Here is a 20,084-nt window from a genome sequence, read left to right on the forward strand (position 1 = left end):
TGTGGAGCCTACACCTTAACTCCTTACTGACACCACTAACTAACACTAGTCCCAAATGAGACACTGAGTGCATGGAGTAGGAAGTTGTGGTTGGAAGATTTTCAAGTGAAAGAATTGCCATTTTATGGTCCCATTCTTGTTCCACTCTGGTCCACATAGTGTGATTGTTCTAACTAGCTATCATGTTCTGTCTGTACCTCCACAGAAATAGGAAAACTTTTTCCTCCTCTGGAAAAAAGCTCTGCTAGAAGAAAGGTGGGATATCCCACTTCTTGACAACTTTGGGAATGAAAAGGCACAACACAATGAAGCAGTAAGGTTGAAGGAGTTAATACTGTGGACAAGGTGCTCTTTATGTCCCCCATAGCTATTTATGTGTTGTTGTGGGAACGATTCCAGTCACTTGTAAATACGGCACATATAATAACACACAACTTTTGGAATAAATATTTAACCCTTTAATATTAAAATGAGATACAGCATTCCAAAACAGTTGATACAGTACAGGAAAAATGTCATTACTAAATGAAAAGAATGCCCTATTGCTAGTAGTCCAAATGAAAGAAAATTCAAGAAATTGTCTGCTACATATTTAAAGCTATGTCCGAGTGGTCAGATTCTCAGACAATTTTGTCAGAACAAGCCGTACTGAAAAAAGTGGACTAAAAAGGCCAGTCAGCCAATAAGAATATACTAATCCAGCTGCCCATGACTAAGCCATATACATTGATTATAAGATATAAATTCTGCCCCCCCCCACCACCAAATATATAAAACACACAATACACAATGTACAGTGCAGTTGTATAATTGAGTAAACTGACAGGGATGTTTGGAATGTACTTGAAAACAACAGTTTAGCATTAAATATATAGGGTCTGTATGCTGAACTGTTATGAGAAAAGCTGTATGCCAACACATTATTAATAAGGCTCACTAATAAGTATCTGGCCCTGGAACTCTCTCCTAGGGAGATTAGACTGACGCCCACCTTGTCCACTTTTCGTAAAAACCTAAAAATGTGGATGTTCCACTGTGCCTTTGATTAAACAGTTCACGAGATAATTTTGGCCCCCCAGCCATAACTCAATGTCTTGCTCTTGCACTTTTCCACTGTTCTCTGCCCTATAGTTATAGTGTTCTAATTGATAATGCCCTACTCCTAACTTATCATCTGACTACTGCATTTTATCCATCAGTCCTGTCCTTGCAACTGTATTGCACCAGACCCTACCCGCCCTAATTTAATATTGATTACTAGGTCAGGCTATTGTTTGTTAAAATTGTTGTTTTATGATGTTCTATGATGTTGTTTTTCTAAATTTTACTGTGCTATATTTTAACTATGTCTGACCGGGCTTGTCCCCATGTAAGCCACCTCAAATCCCTTCAAGGAGATGGTGACGAGATTAAAAAATAAAGTTATCATTATTATTAATATTAATATTATTATTTACAGTAAAAAGAAAAACCACGCTGGCCTTCAGGAAACAACAGCACTAAATTCAAACGGAATTTATCCATAAAGATCTTCCTAAGGATAATAATCAGAGATGGGAACAGCTAGGGATGGGGTAGGAACATCTGTAGAACATAAAAGATGTAGTTATGAAAGAAACAAGCAAGCAAACAAGCTAGTATGGGCCAGTTGGACATGCCTTTTTACAAATGTGATCGCCAAGAAAACTAGCACTTGACAGCATTCTCAATCATTTGGCATTGGCAAGACCAACAGGTATAGCTGTTGTCTTCGTGTGCCTACAAGTAGTTTCCAATCTAAAGCGATCCTATCATGGGCTTTTCTTGGCTGTATTTGTTCAGAAGACATTTTCCATTGCCTTTCTGTCACTCATTGGATTTACAGCTGAATGAAGTTACAGTACAACATGGAAGGCAGATCTTCCAAGAAAAAATCTTCCGTAACTTTATTAGCCATAACCAATATTAAAATATTGGAGAATTAAGGTTACTTTCCCTTACAGCAAATAAGGGAAAGTAACCTTAGGCAATACATTGCATTTTTAATGCCAGAATTCATTTTATGGGGATTAGCAACTCTGGAGACACGAGCACACCTGTCTGTTGGGCTTTCCAAAGCATTTAGTACATTCCTTGAGGAAAAACGTGTGCTGAAAATGTTTAGGGGGCACCTAAATTTCACATCTGCTTCATTAGATGAATCTCCAAGTTATCAGTTTCTTTGAAGCCCCACCTTTAAGTACATATGCAAGGATGCAATCCTACAAGTTCAAGGCAGGAAAAAAACTGGATGTTCTGTCCATAGAACAAAATATTTTAGCCCTATAGACAAAAAAACCCCCTCAAAATGTCTCTCCCTTTCCCTAGCAATGCAATAGTATACTAAATCTCTACATTATATGACATCTTTCTATTGCACTCCTGATCAGTATTAACAAAAAATTTCAGAAACAACGATCGCATTACTCATTGCTACTGCTGAATATGACAGGTTACTCATCTGAATCCAATCCGCATTTATCACAATCATGCTTCATGGAGTCATTTTCACAATTTTAAAGGACAGTCTGAAGTGCTATAAAATTTTATAAAGGATCAAGGAAAGTCACAATTGCCATCACCTACTTCCAATGTAAACAATTTTTGAAAGTTTGATGAGGTGAAGATGACATATCCTCTGCATTGTATGTCCTGTGATGGGACCATGCAAGGGAAATGCAGGCTGTAACCTGATTTATAGTAGCCCAATGTTTCTGCATCTTCTGCACACAAAGTTTACTGTGACAATGAATCATCATGGCATATTACATCTATCATTGCTCTGCTCCTTAACCTGCCGGGTGTTGACACAATCTTAGTAAGAGTTGGTTATGAATACTTTACGTGTATGGAATCTTGAGCAGCAAGTTAAGCCTTTTGCTGATTTATAATTTAATCTACAAGGATATTATTTGCTTCTAAAAATGGGGGAGTAGAGAATAGCAGCCCTATGCATTTGCATCATTTTCTTACCTGCTGCTGATTTAAAGATCTGGCTTTGGCTCAGCTCCTGGGAATGAGCTGTTGAGCGAGCTCAGAGAGGTCTGGCCATCAAGCAAAGACTCCCTGCTTCCCTTTTTTGCTGTAAAGAGTAAATTCTCTGCTTTTCCCTTCCTATCAGTGAATTGAAGAGTCAGCTCCGGGAGAGGCATTCCTCAAACAACAAACCCTCTGAGAGAAGCTTCTTTTGATTTTCCATCTGGTCCACTATCTAACTAAAATTATTTTAGCAGCAATGTGATTAGGAATATAGTGTTAGTTGCAGAAATATATCTGCAACAAAGTTTGAGCAAGGACAGAGCAGTACCCAATAGACCTCCACGTTCGCTTGGGTAGTGGTTCTCCACTTGTAGGTCCCCAAGTGTTTTGGCCTACAACAGACAGTTTACAGCTGTTAGGATTTCTGGGAGTTGAAGGCCAAAAAATCTGGGGACCCAGATTGAGAACCACTGGGTTAGGGGCACATAGTTCTTATGCAAGTAAAAAACTATAATTGGAAAAATTGCAATTTTTTACCTGAGAATATCTTTCTAGTAATGCTTAGGTCATCCAGAACAATTCTAAGGTCAATTTCTGCCAGAAGCTGGATGCAAAATTGTATTGGAGGACCTAGAAATTCCTACAGAGATGTTCTCTCAGAAAATCTCTAGGTCCTCCAGCATGACTGGAGGAAGTTGACGATAGAGTCATACTGGAAGACAAAGATTCCCAGAGAGAATATTTTTAATAAAAACTGTACATGTGGAAGGACAACTGTATTCTATTTCAACCAATTCAAAATTAGCCATGTCTGCCTCTCGACAACAAAGTAAACAGAAGTTTACTGAGCATGTATGAACAGCAAAACAGAGAATCTGAGAAGCAGAGCAGGATCAGGCTTGGTTAGTACTCAGAAGGAGAGGCTGCCAAGGAAAGCCTAGGGCTGTTGGATATATTCACAAGAAGGCTATGACAAACTTCTTCTGAACAAAACAAAACCAATTTCAATAGGGTCACCATAAAGGGGATTGAACTGGATGGCCTCTGTGGTCTCTTCTAATTCTATTATTCTAACAGAAGAGAGAAGAAAAATATATGAATAAAAAGAAAGAAGTTGTGATCTGGACACCAACTGGAAGCTGCTTTTCTGCCTGACTATAGCAGAAGAGTCATGATTCTGGTTACAAAGATCAGCTCTCTCAAACTGGGAAGGATAAAATAATCTGAAACTTCAGTCAACTTCAACAGTGGCCCGGTTCTGAGTAGGATCCCCTAGATTTTAAACAACCCAATTGATCTAGGATTGCAAGGTAAAGCATGAGTAAGCTTTTAACATCAGCTGGAATAGTCAGTTGCTTAATATTTTAAGTGGAGATTACTTTGCTAAAGCTTCACAGAGTTTGTTTGAGCTACGTAAAGAGTTTGAACTATAGCTGGAGAATTAGGAGTCATATGAAATAATTTCAGTATTTTAAGCCATTGTGGAGATAAGTATTTTTGACAGGACTGTTTTTGGTTCTGTAAATATATTGCACATATGTTTAGTTCATCATAGAAGGCAGACACTACAGTATTATTAATTCCTCATTTTCTGGTTTATATTCTACAGCTTTGGAGCATTTTTATTTGAGAGCAAAATGCTCACACTTCTGATTATTGCTTCTGAAAATCAACATTCTTCAGCCATTCTGGAAATGATCTATCCCTTGCCATCTGCTGTTGTTCAAGCAGTTTTATACCTATGGAGAACAATTTTAGCAGTTTTCCTAGCACCTATTTTCATTGCTTTCATGGAAATGGAACAGTATAAAGGCACTTCAGTATAAAAAAAAGACAACCTGGTTTTGAGACACAATCCAACCACCTGGATTCTAAGAGCTACCCTTTTATGGAAATGGAATTGGCACAGAAATGCAAATTCGCATAAAGTCTTGTGTTTAATACAAGTTTCCATTGCACTTACAAGGCACAATGAACTTTTAGAAATTAAAAAAAAAACAAATTTTAAAAAGATGGCCAAGTGCCAGCTCAGCCTCCACTAGCCAGCTAAAATTGTGACTTTCCATGTCACAAGTTGTTCAAATTTACAAATCTGATGTGGTGTTCATTTGCACCAGTGCTACACACAAGCACTGTCCTTGGGCTGAAGGAAAAACTGAATCTGGTATAACTTGGCTCCTCCCTCACTTTACCCCTTTTTGGTCCCCATTTTCAGTTCATCATCCAGCAGATCTCAGCAATGAGAGCAATTCTGCTGGGAAAGTGGTATGGTAGCGGATCTATACAGGACAGCATAATCCTGACATGCTACAGCCCCTGCATCTTTGAAACATGTACTGCCCATGTTGAGAGCAAAATGAGTTTTCATAGTGTTCCTTCAATTTAATATCTTTTGACACATGGGAACTAGCTCAGACTGCAAGCAAGCACTGTGGGATCTAAATGATAATAATACAATAATAAATCATGGTAATGATATTACTAGATGAAAAGAGGCAAAAATCTATATGCAATTTAAGGAGCTGTATCTCAAATTTGTGTAGACCTTCATTAATTGCACCTAAAATCCAAGCTGTAGGAACATTAAGAGTACTCTTGTAGTAATACATATTCTAAGATTACTTTAACTCCCTTTCCATTGACAAAAATGTCAAATAAATGCTGAAATAATCAGACATCTTCCAACTACAATAAATCTTACGAAACTCAGGTGTGAACTGACTGCAAAGTGAGCCACTTCCTTCACTGAAGCTGCCAAAATATTTATTTTTCAGCATTTTTTGACTCTTTGATATGATGCTTGCATCATTTATATTTCTTTATACTCTTGTTAGGAGGCAATTGCATGAGAAAAAGAATGAAGAAAGCAGTTAAGTGAAACTGCTATGAAAGAATGATCTGTGAAACAAAGTATTCAGGTCTGAAAATGAAAGCCTGTCAAATCTGTAAACGAATCAATTCCCATAAAACATGCCATAAATACAAGTTCAAAAGTAAGTCACAAGCATCAACTGCAATATATACAGTTTACAGAATCAATCTGACAAAACATCTATTAAACAATCACAGTATAAAAAACATACCTACCAAATATGATGTACTGGCAGTGCTACAGGCAGACCATGATTTTATTATTTACTGTATTGCAGCTAATCACAAACCTTAATAAATGGCTGACTAGTTGACTCCAGAGCTGTAGTAGAATGTCATCTCAAAAGTAACACAGTTTTACTATACAATGATTTGTGCAATTTTACATGTTGGCTCATGCTCCATCCCAACAACATGTTTATAAAGCAAGATGAGTTAGTATGAACCAAAGCAGCCCATATATCCTCTCAAGATGAATTTTGCTAGTTCCAACCATTCATATTGCTGATTAGATGAAGCTTAACGATTTTAATGGTTTGTTGTGGAGATAGTATACTTGTTCATTAGGGACTATCAACTCCACAACATAAAGAGAATAGGGGCAGTGACTGGAGACAGCCAGAAATACTCCACCATGCTGTACTGCATGTAGCCCATTAGTAGCCCAAAGATAACATCTGTCACATTGTGTCTTCCCAGCATGACCCGGGAGATTCCCACTATGAAAACCCAAAGCACAACCAGCACACGCAGAGGGAGGGCTAGCACAAGATGGTGTAGAATAAATCTGCAAACTAAAGCAGCTCTGGTAGCATGGCCTGATGGGAATGAGTATTTATCCACGGAGATAGTGGCAAACATGTCCATCTTGTTGTGGGCCGGACGCCTTCGTTTTACCAGTCCTTTTGCTGCCGCCACCAAAATTAGATCGAGCACCAGCGCTGTGAGACAGGATAAATAAAAAATCTCTTAGACCCTTTAAAGAGCAATACTGTAAACAAAAAAACTTCGAGAATAGCAAATATATCATGAACATCTATGAACTAACACTCACATCAGATGCAAGAAGGCATAAATAACAATATTTTAGTTTTTTAGGAGTCACAGAACTCACTTGTAATTTCACATCAGTGTTACATACAGAAATTGGATTACCTTAGATTTGGAGAGCTATTATTATGATTAGTATGTAAATACGTATATCATAACAACCCTCCTTCAAACCTAAGATAATTTCAGTCTTCCGAATGGAAGAAGACAACTAAAATTAAGTTTGTTCCCCTTAATATCAAATAAGAGAACATACCAAGCACCTAAAAAGCAATTGCAACCATTCAACACAAAGGTTGGTGTTTTTAGGAAGATACTTTGGCCCCTTCTACACTACCATATAAAATCCAGATTATTTGCTTTATATAACTGGATTATTAGGCTTGCTCAAATAATTCGATTTCCCCGTTACCCGTTATTAATTCGTTATTTTCATTTGTTTTGAAGCAATATACGACCTTGATTGTCCACACGTCTGGATATCGCGGTTTCGAATCGCGAGAGGCCGTTTTTTCTTATTTCTTCATTTTTTTCGTTAGGAAAAAAAAGCTTTTGCAAATCACCCAAACTCCTTTCCTTTTGCCCCTCAGCAAAAGGGGCGTCACGGGCTCAGCCAATGGGAGGGGGCGAGGGGGAAGGAGGCCGAGGAGGAGGAGGAAGACGGAGGGGGGAAATGGCCGCCGCCGCCGCCTCGCCTCAGCTCAGGCTTGGAGAGACAGAGAGGGGCCCGGCGGTGAGGAGGAAGAGGCCCGGGATGCGAGGGGGTGTGGGCCAGGCCCGTCCTCGGCTGCTCCCGGGGAGGGAGGGAGGGAGGACTACGACTCCCAGGGGCCCAGATTCGCACCCTCCCTCCCCCCAATACAGGTCTCCAGTCCATACCACGCTACATGAACTTGAATGGATACTGTGGTTGTGTTGTCGAAAGCTTTCATGGCCGGGATCACACTGTTGTGGTATGTATTCCGGGCTCTATGGCCATGTGCCAGAAGCATTCTCTCCTGACGTTTCACCCACGTCTGTGGCAGACATAGAGGTTTTGATGTCTGTGCGAAGCTAGGCAAGTGGGGTTTATATATCTGTGGAAGGTCCAGGGTGGGAGAAAGAACTCTTGTCTGTGGGAGGCAAGTGTGAATGTTGCAATTGGTCACCTTGATTAGCATTGAATAGCCTTGCAGCTTCAAAGCCTGGCTGCTTCCTACCTGGGGGAATCCTTTGTTGGGAGGTATTAGCTGGCCCTGATTGTTTCCTGTCTGGAATTCCCATTTTCTGGGTGTTTCTGGGAAGGTAATGGCACTCCATGTAGTCATGCCGGCCACATGACCTTGGAGGTGTCTATGGACAACACTGACTCTTGGGCTTAGAAATGGAGATGAGCACCAACCCCCAGAGTCAGACATGACTGAACTTAACATCAAGGGATACCTTTACCTTTACCTATACACACACACACACACACACACACATAAGCAGGGACTATATATATATATATATATATATATATATATATATACACAATATATATCACACACACACCAATTTAACAAAGTTTCAGCCACAAAAACAAAGTTTCTGAAGTAGAACAATGACTTTCACAGTAAAGACAACCCAATTTAACAGGAAATAAGACTTTCAAACCAGGAACAGATTTCTGCAATTATTAAAAAATGGTTTATTATAAAAGCTATGAAAATTCTCCAAAAATCAGAGGATAAGGGAAACGTTCCAAATTTTGGTGAGCTATCAGTGTTAAATGTGTTCTACCACTGTACCAAGTTTGAAGAAGATCACTCAAAAAATGAGGGTGGGAGAGTCCTGTAAAGTCCTCTCCCTCTGTGCTGTTTTTGGGAATTGCGCATGCGCGTCCGCCATTAACGAATTAATTTTGAAAATAACGAATTTTCGTTAATTTCGAAAAATTTTGGGGGCCAAATTCGGAAATACCATCAGAAACGAAAAGCTGCCCCCCTCTAGTTTTGAAACGAGTTTAGAATCAAATTTTTCATGGATCGATCAAGCCTATGGATTATATAGCTGTGTAGACTGATATAATCCAGTTCAAAGTAGATAATGTGGATTATTTGATTTAATAATCTGGATTATATATCAGTGTACAAGGGGCCTTAGTTACAAAAGCCCAGATAGGACACCTTCAGAAGAACAGTGTCAACAAGAAGCTTGTCCTTTTCTTCTTAGAATCTAAACTTTTAGCATTGTGATCAACCCATTAAAATCAGCATTAGGCTCTTTACTGCAGCAATGACTACATCAAACTTTTCTCTCATGGAGCATACACATATTAATGAAAATATACATGAAACACACACTAATCTTTCAATATTTTTCTAGAAATAAAAAGCCGCTGTTTAGTATCCAATAGGAAAGTAAATATAAGTCGTTGTCGAAGGCTTTCATGGCCAGAATCACAGGGTTGTTGTATGTCTTTCGGGCTGTGTGGCCATGTTCCAGAAGCATTCTCTCCTGACGTTTCGCCCACATCTATGGCAGGCATCCTCAGAGGTTGTGAGGTATACCTCACAACCTCTGAGGATGCCTGCCATAGATGTGGGCGAAACGTCAGGAGAGAATGCTTCTAAATATAAGTCATTGTTATCCTTATCAAACACATCTATTATAATCCAAACAGCTCAGGGGGGATAATCACACACTTCCAAAACAGGAAAATATATCTTCTAAGGCCCTGAAGAAATATAAATTTACCCATTTCTCCCTGATATGCTGCAATGAAATCACAGAATCAAATGACAGAAGGATTATGTCATATGAGTAATAAGGTAAGGGAAAAGGAACTCTTACCAAAAAGCAAGTTGAGCAGCACCTCACGGCCTGCTGAGCTCCCACTTCTACAAAGCCCATAGAGTGTGCCAGCTAGCCAAGGAATGCCATGTCCGGAGATCTCTACGACTATCATGAGAGGACGGACACTGCCCCAAGAAGAACTCTCTCCAGCACACACCCCAAGCTTTTTAGAGGCCCAAAGATCAATGGCCAACAAAGAGCGCAGGGCAATATCCACAAAAGATGGGTTCAGTTTCATGCAATCTTCTTCAGGCAGGGCCTGTGGAGGCCCCGTGCTGGCTGTGCCTTCCCTGCGACGAGATGGACTTTCTGGAGGGCCTGGGTTCCTCATACTTGTCAGCGATATGAATTCCAGCTTGTTGCCATGAGCCCGTCTCTCATGACTACTCTTTGGGCTACTTCGCGGGCTGGGCATAATGGCACTGATACAGCTGCACTGATATAAGAGAAAAATAAGTTTAAATATGACTAAGTTTGTTCCAATCAAATAACAAATGCAATAAAACTTCACTTGTTGAATTTAAAATCTATTTCACAGGGGACCCTTGGATTCACTGGAGCTTGCTTCCAATCCCCTCCCCCCGCCACTGCCAATATCTGTATATACTCAAATCTTATTACAGTCTCCAAGTTACAAACATTCAACTTACAAACTATTCTTAGTTAAGAACAGGGGTGAGACAAAAGTAACTGAGAGAAATCTACCCCTCGGTAGGGAAATTCACTCCTGAAAGAGTTATCATGGGGAAAAGGTATCTCCAATGAAGCTTTTTTACCAATCCTTATTTTCACAATCAGCCAAAATTTTCAAAATCCAATTATTGCAGGGAGAGAAAGTGAGGTGAAATCTTCTGAACAGTGGCACAGACAGCAGAAAAAACACCACAGGGATGTTAACTCTTCCCTATGCTATCCAAAGCTACAATATATATACTGTATATTTGGCTGGAGTTACATTTCTAAAATGTACCTATTCTGACTTACAAACAAATGCAACTTAAGAGCAAACCTACAGAACATACCTTGTTCATAACTTGGGAGACTGCCTATATACACGTACAATGGCACAGTAAAACAATCTCCCTTATATAAAATGGCAAAATAGCTTGTTTGAGTTTTCAGAAACTGTTTTCAAACTGTGGAAAGTTGAATCTGTTCAGACATAATCCATGGATGTGAAAAGTCAACTGTACATGTCTGTTCAGAAGACTGAGTTAATTAAATGAGGCTTAATGACTGTGCAGCTCAGGGATGATTAAGGTGTAGTCCTTATGGTTATTTTTTGAAAAAAAGGTTTGTTCCTCAATATCTCCAAAGTAGTATTGAGCCAATTTGGCATAGTTCTGCTGGTTGTTCGTTTTTTTCCCTCTAACCTGAAAAAAGTTAGAAAAAGCCTTTTGGGCCCTCCGAAACCCAAAATGATCAAGAAGGCCTAAAACATGACAAATGTTATATTAAAAAAAAGTGAGTTTCAATTTTTTTCAGGGATATGGGGCAGTTGTAGACCATGGTGGGGAGACAACGGAAGGGATTCTGGGATTTATAATCCAGAAATAATACACTAGAAAGCCACAGTCAATAATCCTTGCTGTCTGGAAGTACAGCATAATCAATTAAGGCGCCTTCTACACTGTCATGTAATCTAGATTATCAAAGCAGATAATCCGCATTTTCTGCTTTGAACTGGACTATATGAGTCTACACTGCCATATAATTCAGTTCAAAGCAGATCAGCAGCAGCAGCAAACACTAGTTTTTATTTAATCGTGTCAGAAGCGATTTGAGAACATACTGCAAGTTGCTTCTGGTGTGAGAGAATTGGCTTTCTACAGAGAAATTGCCCAAGGGACGCCTGGATGTGTTACTGTGAGGTTTCTCTCATCTCCCCACAAACTAGAGATGAATCTCTAAAACCCTGTCTCACGGATTCAAACCAGCAACCTTTAGGTCAGTGACCCAGCCTTCAGGTCAGCAACCCAACTTTCAATTAAGCAGTTCAGCCGGCACAAGGGTTTAACCCATTGCGCCACCTTGGCTCCTAGCGATCACTAGTGTCCGAGTATTATTGCCTTTCAAGTGTAAGGTTCTGGCGGTGGGTCCGTAGGTGACTGTGGAGAGCTACTCTTGACCTGCATGTTCTTTCGCAGTAAGGGCATCGATTTCCAGGTACAGTAGAGTCTCACTTATCCAACATAAACGGGCCGGCAGAATGTTGGATAAGCGAATATGTTGGATAATAAGGAGACATTAAGGAAAAGCTTATTAAACATCAAACTAGGTTATGATTTTACAAATTAAGCACCAAAACATCATGTTATACAACAAATTTGACAGAAAAAGTAGTTCAATACGCAGTAATGTTATGTTGTAATTACTGTATTTACGAACTTAGCACCAAAATAGCACGATATATTGAAAACATTGACTACAAAAATGTGTTGGATAATCCAGAATGTTGGATAAGCAAGTGTTGGATAAGTAAGACTCTACTGTAGAAGGCAATTCTGGTCAGGTTTGGCGTGATGCGCCTTCCTCTTGACACATTTCTTCCTTTTGCCCTCCATTTGTGCCTCTTCAAATTCCACGGCACTGTTGGTAACAGCTGACCTCTAGTTAGAACACTCCAGAGTGTGGGCTCATATAATCCAGTTCAAAGCAGATAATGTGGATTATCTTTTTTGATAATATGGACTGTATGGCAGTTTAGAAGGTGCCTAATCGGTATTCTTGTGGTATTTCTTTGCTGCCTTTGACCCCTTCTACACCGCCAGATAATTCAGGTTAATAAAATAGAAAATCCACATTATCTGATTTGAACTGGATTATCGTAGGGCCCTTCCACACAGCCATATAACCCTGAATACCAAGGCAGATAACTCACAATATCTACTTTGAACTGAATTATCTGAGTCCACACTGCCATATAATCCAGTTCAGTGTGATTTTATACAGCTGTATGGAAGGGGCATTTGAGCCCTTCCAGACAGGCCCTATATCCCAGGATCTGATCCCAGGTTTTCTGTTTATCCCAGATTATCTGGCAGCGCAGACTCATATAATCCAATTTAAAGCAGAAAACTTGGGATCAGATCCTGGGGTATAGAGTCTGTCTGGAAGGAACCCAAGTCCACACAGCCATATAATCCAGTTCAGTGTGTTGAAGGGGCCTATGTCTACACTGCCCAATGATCCAGTTCAAAGCAGATAATGTGGATTTTAAACAGCTAGGTAGAAGGGGCCTTTGACATCCCATCTTCCCTCCTGGTTGAGAGACAAAGCGGGGCATGTATAAACATCATCATCATAATCATCATCATTTCCTGACATTATCTCCAAGGAGAGCAGATTATTCAGGGTCTTTCTACACAACCCTATTATCTCAGGCAGAAAACATCAAGGCAGAAAATCCCACAATATCTGCTTTGAACTGGGTTATCTGAGTCCACACTGCTATATATCCCAGTTCAAAGCAGATATTGTAGGACTTTATTCAGCGGTGTGGAAGGGGCCTCTCCTCCTCCTGCTGTGATGCTGACAGAGGCGTCAGGCCAGGCAGGGGATTCTCTAGCCCGGCTTAGAAATGACTCAAGGCCTGGCAGGACGTCAGGAACAGGAGAGGCCCGGCCCAGGTCCCGCCCACTCCCTGTTTCTCTCCGAGGGTGACCCTTTCCTGCCCCACTCGGTCTCCGCGACACCCTCATTTCCGTCCCCCAAGAATCAACAGAAGCACCTCTCTTCGCCGTCCGGCCTGGCTGTTGCCTAGCAACCGAACAAAGCTCTCCACCGCTCCCAGCCCCTGCGACGCGGCTTTACTTCCGCTTCCGCTGTGCCTGGGGCGCCGGGGGAGGAGCGCGTGGGGATCATGGCAGCAAAGGAGCAACAGGCAAGCAGAGCTTGACCACGAGCAAGCTGCGTAGGGCTCAATTCGGGTCGTGTTTTCATGGTTTCCTCCTTTGGAACATGAAAGACACTTGCAGATTGACTCAGCCATAACAGAGCACTTGATGACCCAACCTGGACACAACATATTATCTGAGAACACAGAAATGCTGGACCACTCTAACAACCACCATGTCAGACTACACAGAGGAGCCATTGAAATCCACAAGCATGTGGACAACTTCAACAGAGATGAGGAAACCATGAAAATGAACAAAATCTGACTACCAGTCATAAAAAAACTTTAAAATCAGAACAGTAAATAAGGAGCTACACTCTGAAAACAGGAATTCCAGACATGAATCAATCAGGGTCAGCTAACGCCTCCCAACAAAGGATTCGCCAGCCAGGAAGCAGCCAGGCCTTGAATTTGCAAGGCCATCAAATGCTAATCATCGTAATTAATGACAACATTCACACTTGCCTCCAACAGACAAGAGTTCTTTCTCCCACCCTGGACATTCCACATATATATATACTCCAATTGATTAGTTTTCATTACGTCTGAGGATGCCTGCCATAGATGCAAGCGAAACATCAGGAGATAATGCTTCTGGAACATGGCCATACTCACAGCAACCCAAAGAAATATTTGGCACAGAAAAAAAACCCCCAATAAATCCATTATGACCCAAACCCACACCTGACATTAGTTCAGTTAACAGGTACAGGCAGTCCCCAAGTTACAAACAAGATAGTTTCTATAGGTTTGTTCTTAAGCTGGATTTGTTTGTAAGTCGGAACAGGTACAGTTCAAAAGTGTAACTCCAGCCTTCTTTTTTTTTCTAAGTTATTTTCCCAATGGAGAGATTAGCATTGTGACTGTCGTTTTCACAGGGCTTTGTTTTGGGCATTCTCAGGTCTCGAGCTGGCAGCTTTCATGTCTTTGTTGATGGTGTCCATCCATCTTTTCTTTGGCCGTTCTCGTGGTCGCTGTCCTACAATCTCCAAATGTAGTGCTTTTTGTGCTGCTGATGTTCGTTCTCTTCTCATGACATGGCCGTACCATCGTAGTCTTGCTTCCTGCATTTTCTTGCTGATCGCTTTTATTCCTAGTCTTTGATGGATGTCAAGCCAAGTGTCCATCTCAGAATTATTTTCATTGTGTAAAGGACTTGTTCATGTTTCTTTGTTGCTGGCCAGCACTCTGCCCCTTAGAGGGCTACTGGGCGAACAACTGTAGGGTAGCTCTTAGCCTTAAGTTGTTCAGGTATTTTTGAGTCACACAGAATGCCAGTAGTTTGCCGCCATTTCAACCAGGCTGTGTTTATTCCTGGCCATACATCTGGTACTGTGACCCTAGGTATTTAAATTGGGTGGCCTTCTTTAGTGCTTGTCCATTAATTTGAGTTGTTTTTCTAGTTTAAAGGCCACATTCCAGATACTCTGTTATGAGTATGTTCAGCTGAAGTCCATTTTCACTGAATCTATCACTCCATGTCTGCAGCTGTTGTTGGGGGGCTACACATTTTTGGTAGCTGAGTGCTATGTCATCTGCATATAGGAGTGTCCAGGGATGCATAGTCTGCAAATCTGCTATAGCAGTGTCCATGCAGAGTATGAATAGTAATGCTGAGAGTGCATGCCAACATGATGTCGGAGGATGGTGAAATCCCTGCAGGGCAACGGACCATACTTGTATTATCATATACGTAGTAGCTTTATCCATGTTACATAGTCTTCCAGTATTCCATGTGACCGTACTGCTCCCCAGATCAGGTCATGGGAAACCCAATCAAATGCTTTTTCAAGATTAAGGAATGCAAAGTGCAGTGGTTTGTTTTTCCGCAATGTTTTTTCATGAGTAACCGGACAGCATAAATTGCACCTATTATGCCACACACCCTGACAAAGCCATACTGACTGCAGTAATAGGCAGTGCGGTGTGCCAGCTGCAGTACAATCGTATCAACCATGAAACTGTCAAACTCCAGCCATACACATACACACACACACACACACACATATATGCTGGAGTTACACTTCAGAAATGTACCTGTTCCAACTTACAAACACACACAGATAGAGATGATATAGATATATCTATATATACTAGCTTGAGTACCCGTTAATGCCCGGGTTATTTGAAAAAATCATTTTTTAAATTTTTTATGAATGATTCCATTAAGAAAATGCATAATGAATTACAACTCACATCATGCCAGGTTAACCCCCTCAAACTTCATCCGTACTTAAAAGTTGGTTATGTTGGGCATAACCCAACGGTACTCCATGCAGTCATGCCGGCCACGCGACCTTGGGGGGTCTATGGACAACGCCAGCTCTTAGAAATGGAGATGAGCACCAACCCGCAGAGTTGGATACAACTAGACTTAATGTTAGGGGAAAACCTTTATCTTTACCTATGTTGGGCATGTGTGGCAAGTTTGCTCCAGATGCGTCATCAGTGAGGTTCAGTGTGCACTCTGGCTGTAGGATGAACTAGTACTACAACTCCCACCATGGAGAGTCAGTCCCCTCAAACCACTCCAGTAGGTTCAAGTGGTCATGGGGTTTCTGTGTGACAAGGTCCGTTGTCAGTTGGGATCAGTTTCTCTGAATGTAGGTGAAGTACAACTCCCCAAAATTAAGATCAATCCTTCTGAAACTCTGCCAGTATTCAAATTTGGGTATATCAGTTATGCATGTCAAGTTGTGTTTGTGGAGGACATTGGCAGGGTGTGGTGGCTCTAGGGCATATTCATGATGAACTCATATAAGCTGCAATGTCAATTGAGGAGGGCCTTTGGTGGCTCATTGGCAGAGGTCATAGTTTGTGGAAGTGGGAGCTCCAACCACATATATACATACATACATACATACATACATATTTTTGTTTTTATTATGGATATGGATAGATATGGATAATGGATATAAATAGAAGAAAATATTTGCTGGGAGTCACACTTTGAAAAAATGTACCTGTTCAGGCTTACAAACAAATTGAACTAGATAGATAGGACAGTGGTTAACACCACAGTGATGTTGGTTTTGCTGTGTCCCTGTTCAGAAGATTTCACCTCATTTTATGCCCCTGTGATGATTGGATTTTGAAAAATGTGGGTTGTGGAAACAAGGATTGGTGACAAAGTTCCAGTGGAGACATCTTTTCCCCATGATAACAACTCTTCCAGGAGTGAATTTCCCCTCATTAAGTTCCCCTGACCTGAATTTCTCTGTCTCAAAATGCACGTCCAAGTCTCCTACTTTTCCTCCATTATTTTAAACATGGGAAGAGAAACTAGATGTTTCTTGCTTTTTTATTTGAGCTAAAAAATTCATTGCTTCTCTCAAGATTGCTTGTTCAAACCAGATGTTATCATTCCTGAGCAAAACATGTTGGAATCTTTAATTGACCTCAGTGAAGTCATTGTTTGGGAAATCCATTAGGAGACCTTGAGCAAGTCACATTCCAGAAGCTAAGCTGACTAAACAGACTCTCATGCCACAAGAAGACATGATTCATTAGTAAAATAAATCCTGCTTAAGGTACAAGGCAGTAGAAAAAGAGGAAAACCACAGTCACATCTACACTGACCCTTTGTATCTCAAAAGGAACAGATCAGCTTCATGGTGGCTGCGGGATGCACAGAACTGATGCAAGTTAATGCAGCCTTGAGTTGAATTTTAAAAGTTGCAGGCTGGTCTGAATGTTCTCCTAGAATGTAGCGCAAACAGCCACTTGGGCAATGTAAACAGTTTGACTGCATACTAAATCAGAGACAACTGTTTACACCCGGTATAGACAAAATTTGGCCCTCCAGGTGTTTTGAACTTCAACTCCCACAGTTCCTAACAGCCAGTAAGCTGACTGGGATTTCTGGGAGTTGAAGTCCAAAACACCTGGAGGGCCAATGTTTGCCCATGCTTGGTTTACACAATCTTCTTGTATTCCCCAGGCTCAAGCAGCCTGAGAACACTGGGTGACACCATCTCCCACCTGTTTTCATCATAGTGGCAGCCATTGGGCGCAACATGATTAGTGTCTATTGCTCATCACCTAGAATGGTGTGGTCCAGGTCACAAGGGTGATTGCAGAAGAAAGGGTGAAAGAGGGTGATTCCTCCTGGCCTTCCTCCCACATCTCTCTGGTGCCTCTGCCAACGTCACTTGAGATGATGAGCAAGGAGCACTAGTCTTATCATGCCCAGTGGCCGCAAGTGTGACCAGAACAGGAGGCAGATGGTAGGAATGGCTGTCTAATGCTAGTGGATGATCAATACTCCTTTGAATCTTTGCACTGGCCCTGGGGACCGGCAGTCAAAACCATCCAGAGTTTGATCTAAAATTTGACTATATGAATTGGTTGCAGGATAGTGTCCATACGATCACCCCACGTTCCAGATAGATAAATTCAGTCAAGGAAGCCACTGCTTGTAAAATTATATTTTACATGTAATATTACTAATAATATTACAATATATTGATATAGTACAATATAGTACAGTATTGTATTATGCTAATAATATAATATTGTATGTAAATTTAATTTGTAAGCCACTCTGAGTCCCCTTTGGGGTGAGAAGGGCGGCATATAAATGCAGCAAATAAATAAATAAATTGCCCTGAGTCTGTAAAACCTGAACAAAGCTGTTGGTCAAAGGGTCACTTGAAGGTCTCTCATTCATGAGTTCACCCTAAGTCAGTGGTTCCCAACCTTCGGTCATTCAGGTGTTTTGAACTTCAACTCCCAGAAATCCAAGCCATCTTACCAGCTGTTAGGAATTGTGGGAACAGAAGTCCAAAACATCTGGAGCACCAAAGGTTGGGAACCACTGCCTTGAGTCAAAGTTGAGTTGACAGCAATTAACAAATACCGGTATTTTGTAAAAGTTACACAAGCGTGACACCTAGAGCAGAAGATAAGTACTGCATGAGATTAGTTACAATTAGCATTAGAATGGTACTTTAAAAAACTTAAAACAGTTATTTTTTTTAATGATTTAGCAATCAAAACATAACTGCAAAACCAACAGACTGAAAACCAATCTGTGATCTCTTTAAATCCTAAATGCATAAGAGAAGAGATTGTAAAGAGAAGAGATGCCAAAATGTGCCCAATAATAGAGCCAATTACTTTTCCAAGTTGAAGCATTCCTCAGCTGACACATTACAAGTGGGAAAGGCCTTTCCAGTATCAACACATGGAACCTCCTGCCCCCAGTTCATCTTAATGATCAGCCAAGGCTCTGTCTGTGTAGATGGCACTTCCTCTCAGCCACTTGAGTGCTTAGAAAACTTGATCTCAAACTGGAAACAACCACAATTTACAAACGACATCATAAAATGTCAATATACTTCTGCCAGCAATCTAGCCATCAGTTCTTGCATTAACTACAACACTGTCATCCTCAAGGGCATAAAGTGTACTACAACAATCAAAATGGAGTTAGCAGTGTGTGCATTACTGTGGCCTTAACAAAAAGCCACCCAAACCATAACAAAAAATAGTGTTTTAAATATTGCTGCAATTGGCGGTATTTCAAATTCAAAATGTTTCTTATTTCATAATGCATAGCTCTTCCAGTTTGTCTAAGCAAGGACAGTGAAGTAAGAGAGTAAAGCTATTTATAGTTGCAAGAGAAAGGGATTATTTCTTTTACCTGTGTATACTGTTGGAGTCGTAAAGGAAGTTTCCCTTTGGCTGTTGAAACGGGGGAACATGAAAGAGAAGAAACTTAGATCTTGGCATTGAAGGACTTTAACTATTTAGAACAGGGGCTTGACAGGAAGAAACTAGAATCTTGTCATCATTGGAGGAAGTGTTTCTTTTGCTTGCAGAGGAGGGGCACAAAGGATATGAAGAAACTGGAATCTTGGAAGTGGCAATTCATTTGTTAGCTTAGCCAGGCTGTGTATGAACACCTGTGTCGTATCATCCGAGTGGAGGTGTTTCTCTAGCTTGGAAAAGGTGTAAGTTCTGATGCGTTATCTTTTCAATCTCTTTAAAATTGGGTTGCTGTGAGTTTTCTGGGCTGTATGGCCATGTTCCAGAAGCTGATGTTTTGCCCACATCTATGGCAGGCATCCTCAAATGTTGTGAGGTCTGTTGGAAACTAGGCAAGTGGGATTTATATATCTGTGAAATGTCTAGGATGGGAGAAAGAACTCTTGTCTGCTTGAAACAAGTATGCATGTTGCAATTCGCCACCTTGATTAGCATTGAATGGCCTCTTTAAAACTGGTGGCAAGCTGAGTAAAACTGTAAATACTCCTCCATTGAGTGATTTTCTCTGAAAATGGCTCACCCCGTTTATATCCTTCTCAGTTTGTATCATGTGCAACATATATCACAATTTCAGGAATCCAAATAAGAATATGCTTGTATGTGTACAGAACCATTAAGATATTAACTGATGTGTTTTCAATCATTTGCCTAATAAATGGAGTTTACTTTTTTCTCAACTGCC

At 40.7% G+C, this 20,084-nt stretch overlaps 1 protein-coding gene across 4 annotated transcripts; it reads right to left on the bottom strand.

Moving 5' to 3' along the window:
* Positions 1-443: 443 nt before the first annotated feature.
* On the bottom strand, positions 444-20,007 carry plpp6 (phospholipid phosphatase 6). Of its 4 annotated transcripts, none has more exons than XM_062979452.1 (3): positions 19,278-20,007; positions 9,733-10,171; positions 444-6,809 (listed from the first exon to the last, which is right to left on the bottom strand). In XM_062979452.1, exons 2-3 carry the CDS (start codon positions 10,148-10,150, stop codon positions 6,442-6,444), a joined length of 786 nt encoding a protein of 261 aa, XP_062835522.1. In that variant the 5' UTR covers positions 10,151-10,171; positions 19,278-20,007; the 3' UTR covers positions 444-6,441. The 4 variants fall into 4 exon arrangements, with proteins under 4 accessions (XP_062835522.1, XP_003219920.2, XP_008107177.1 ...); XM_003219872.4 differs by lacking the exon at positions 19,278-20,007 and adding an exon at positions 13,466-13,759; XM_008108970.3 differs by lacking the exon at positions 19,278-20,007 and adding an exon at positions 13,466-13,597 and having other exon boundaries at positions 9,733-10,166.
* Between the last annotated feature and the right edge of the window lie 77 nt (positions 20,008-20,084).

Source organism: Anolis carolinensis, chromosome 4 (genome assembly GCF_035594765.1).
Source record: "Anolis carolinensis isolate JA03-04 chromosome 4, rAnoCar3.1.pri, whole genome shotgun sequence".
In the NCBI taxonomy this organism is placed as follows: Eukaryota; Metazoa; Chordata; class Lepidosauria; order Squamata; family Dactyloidae; genus Anolis; species Anolis carolinensis.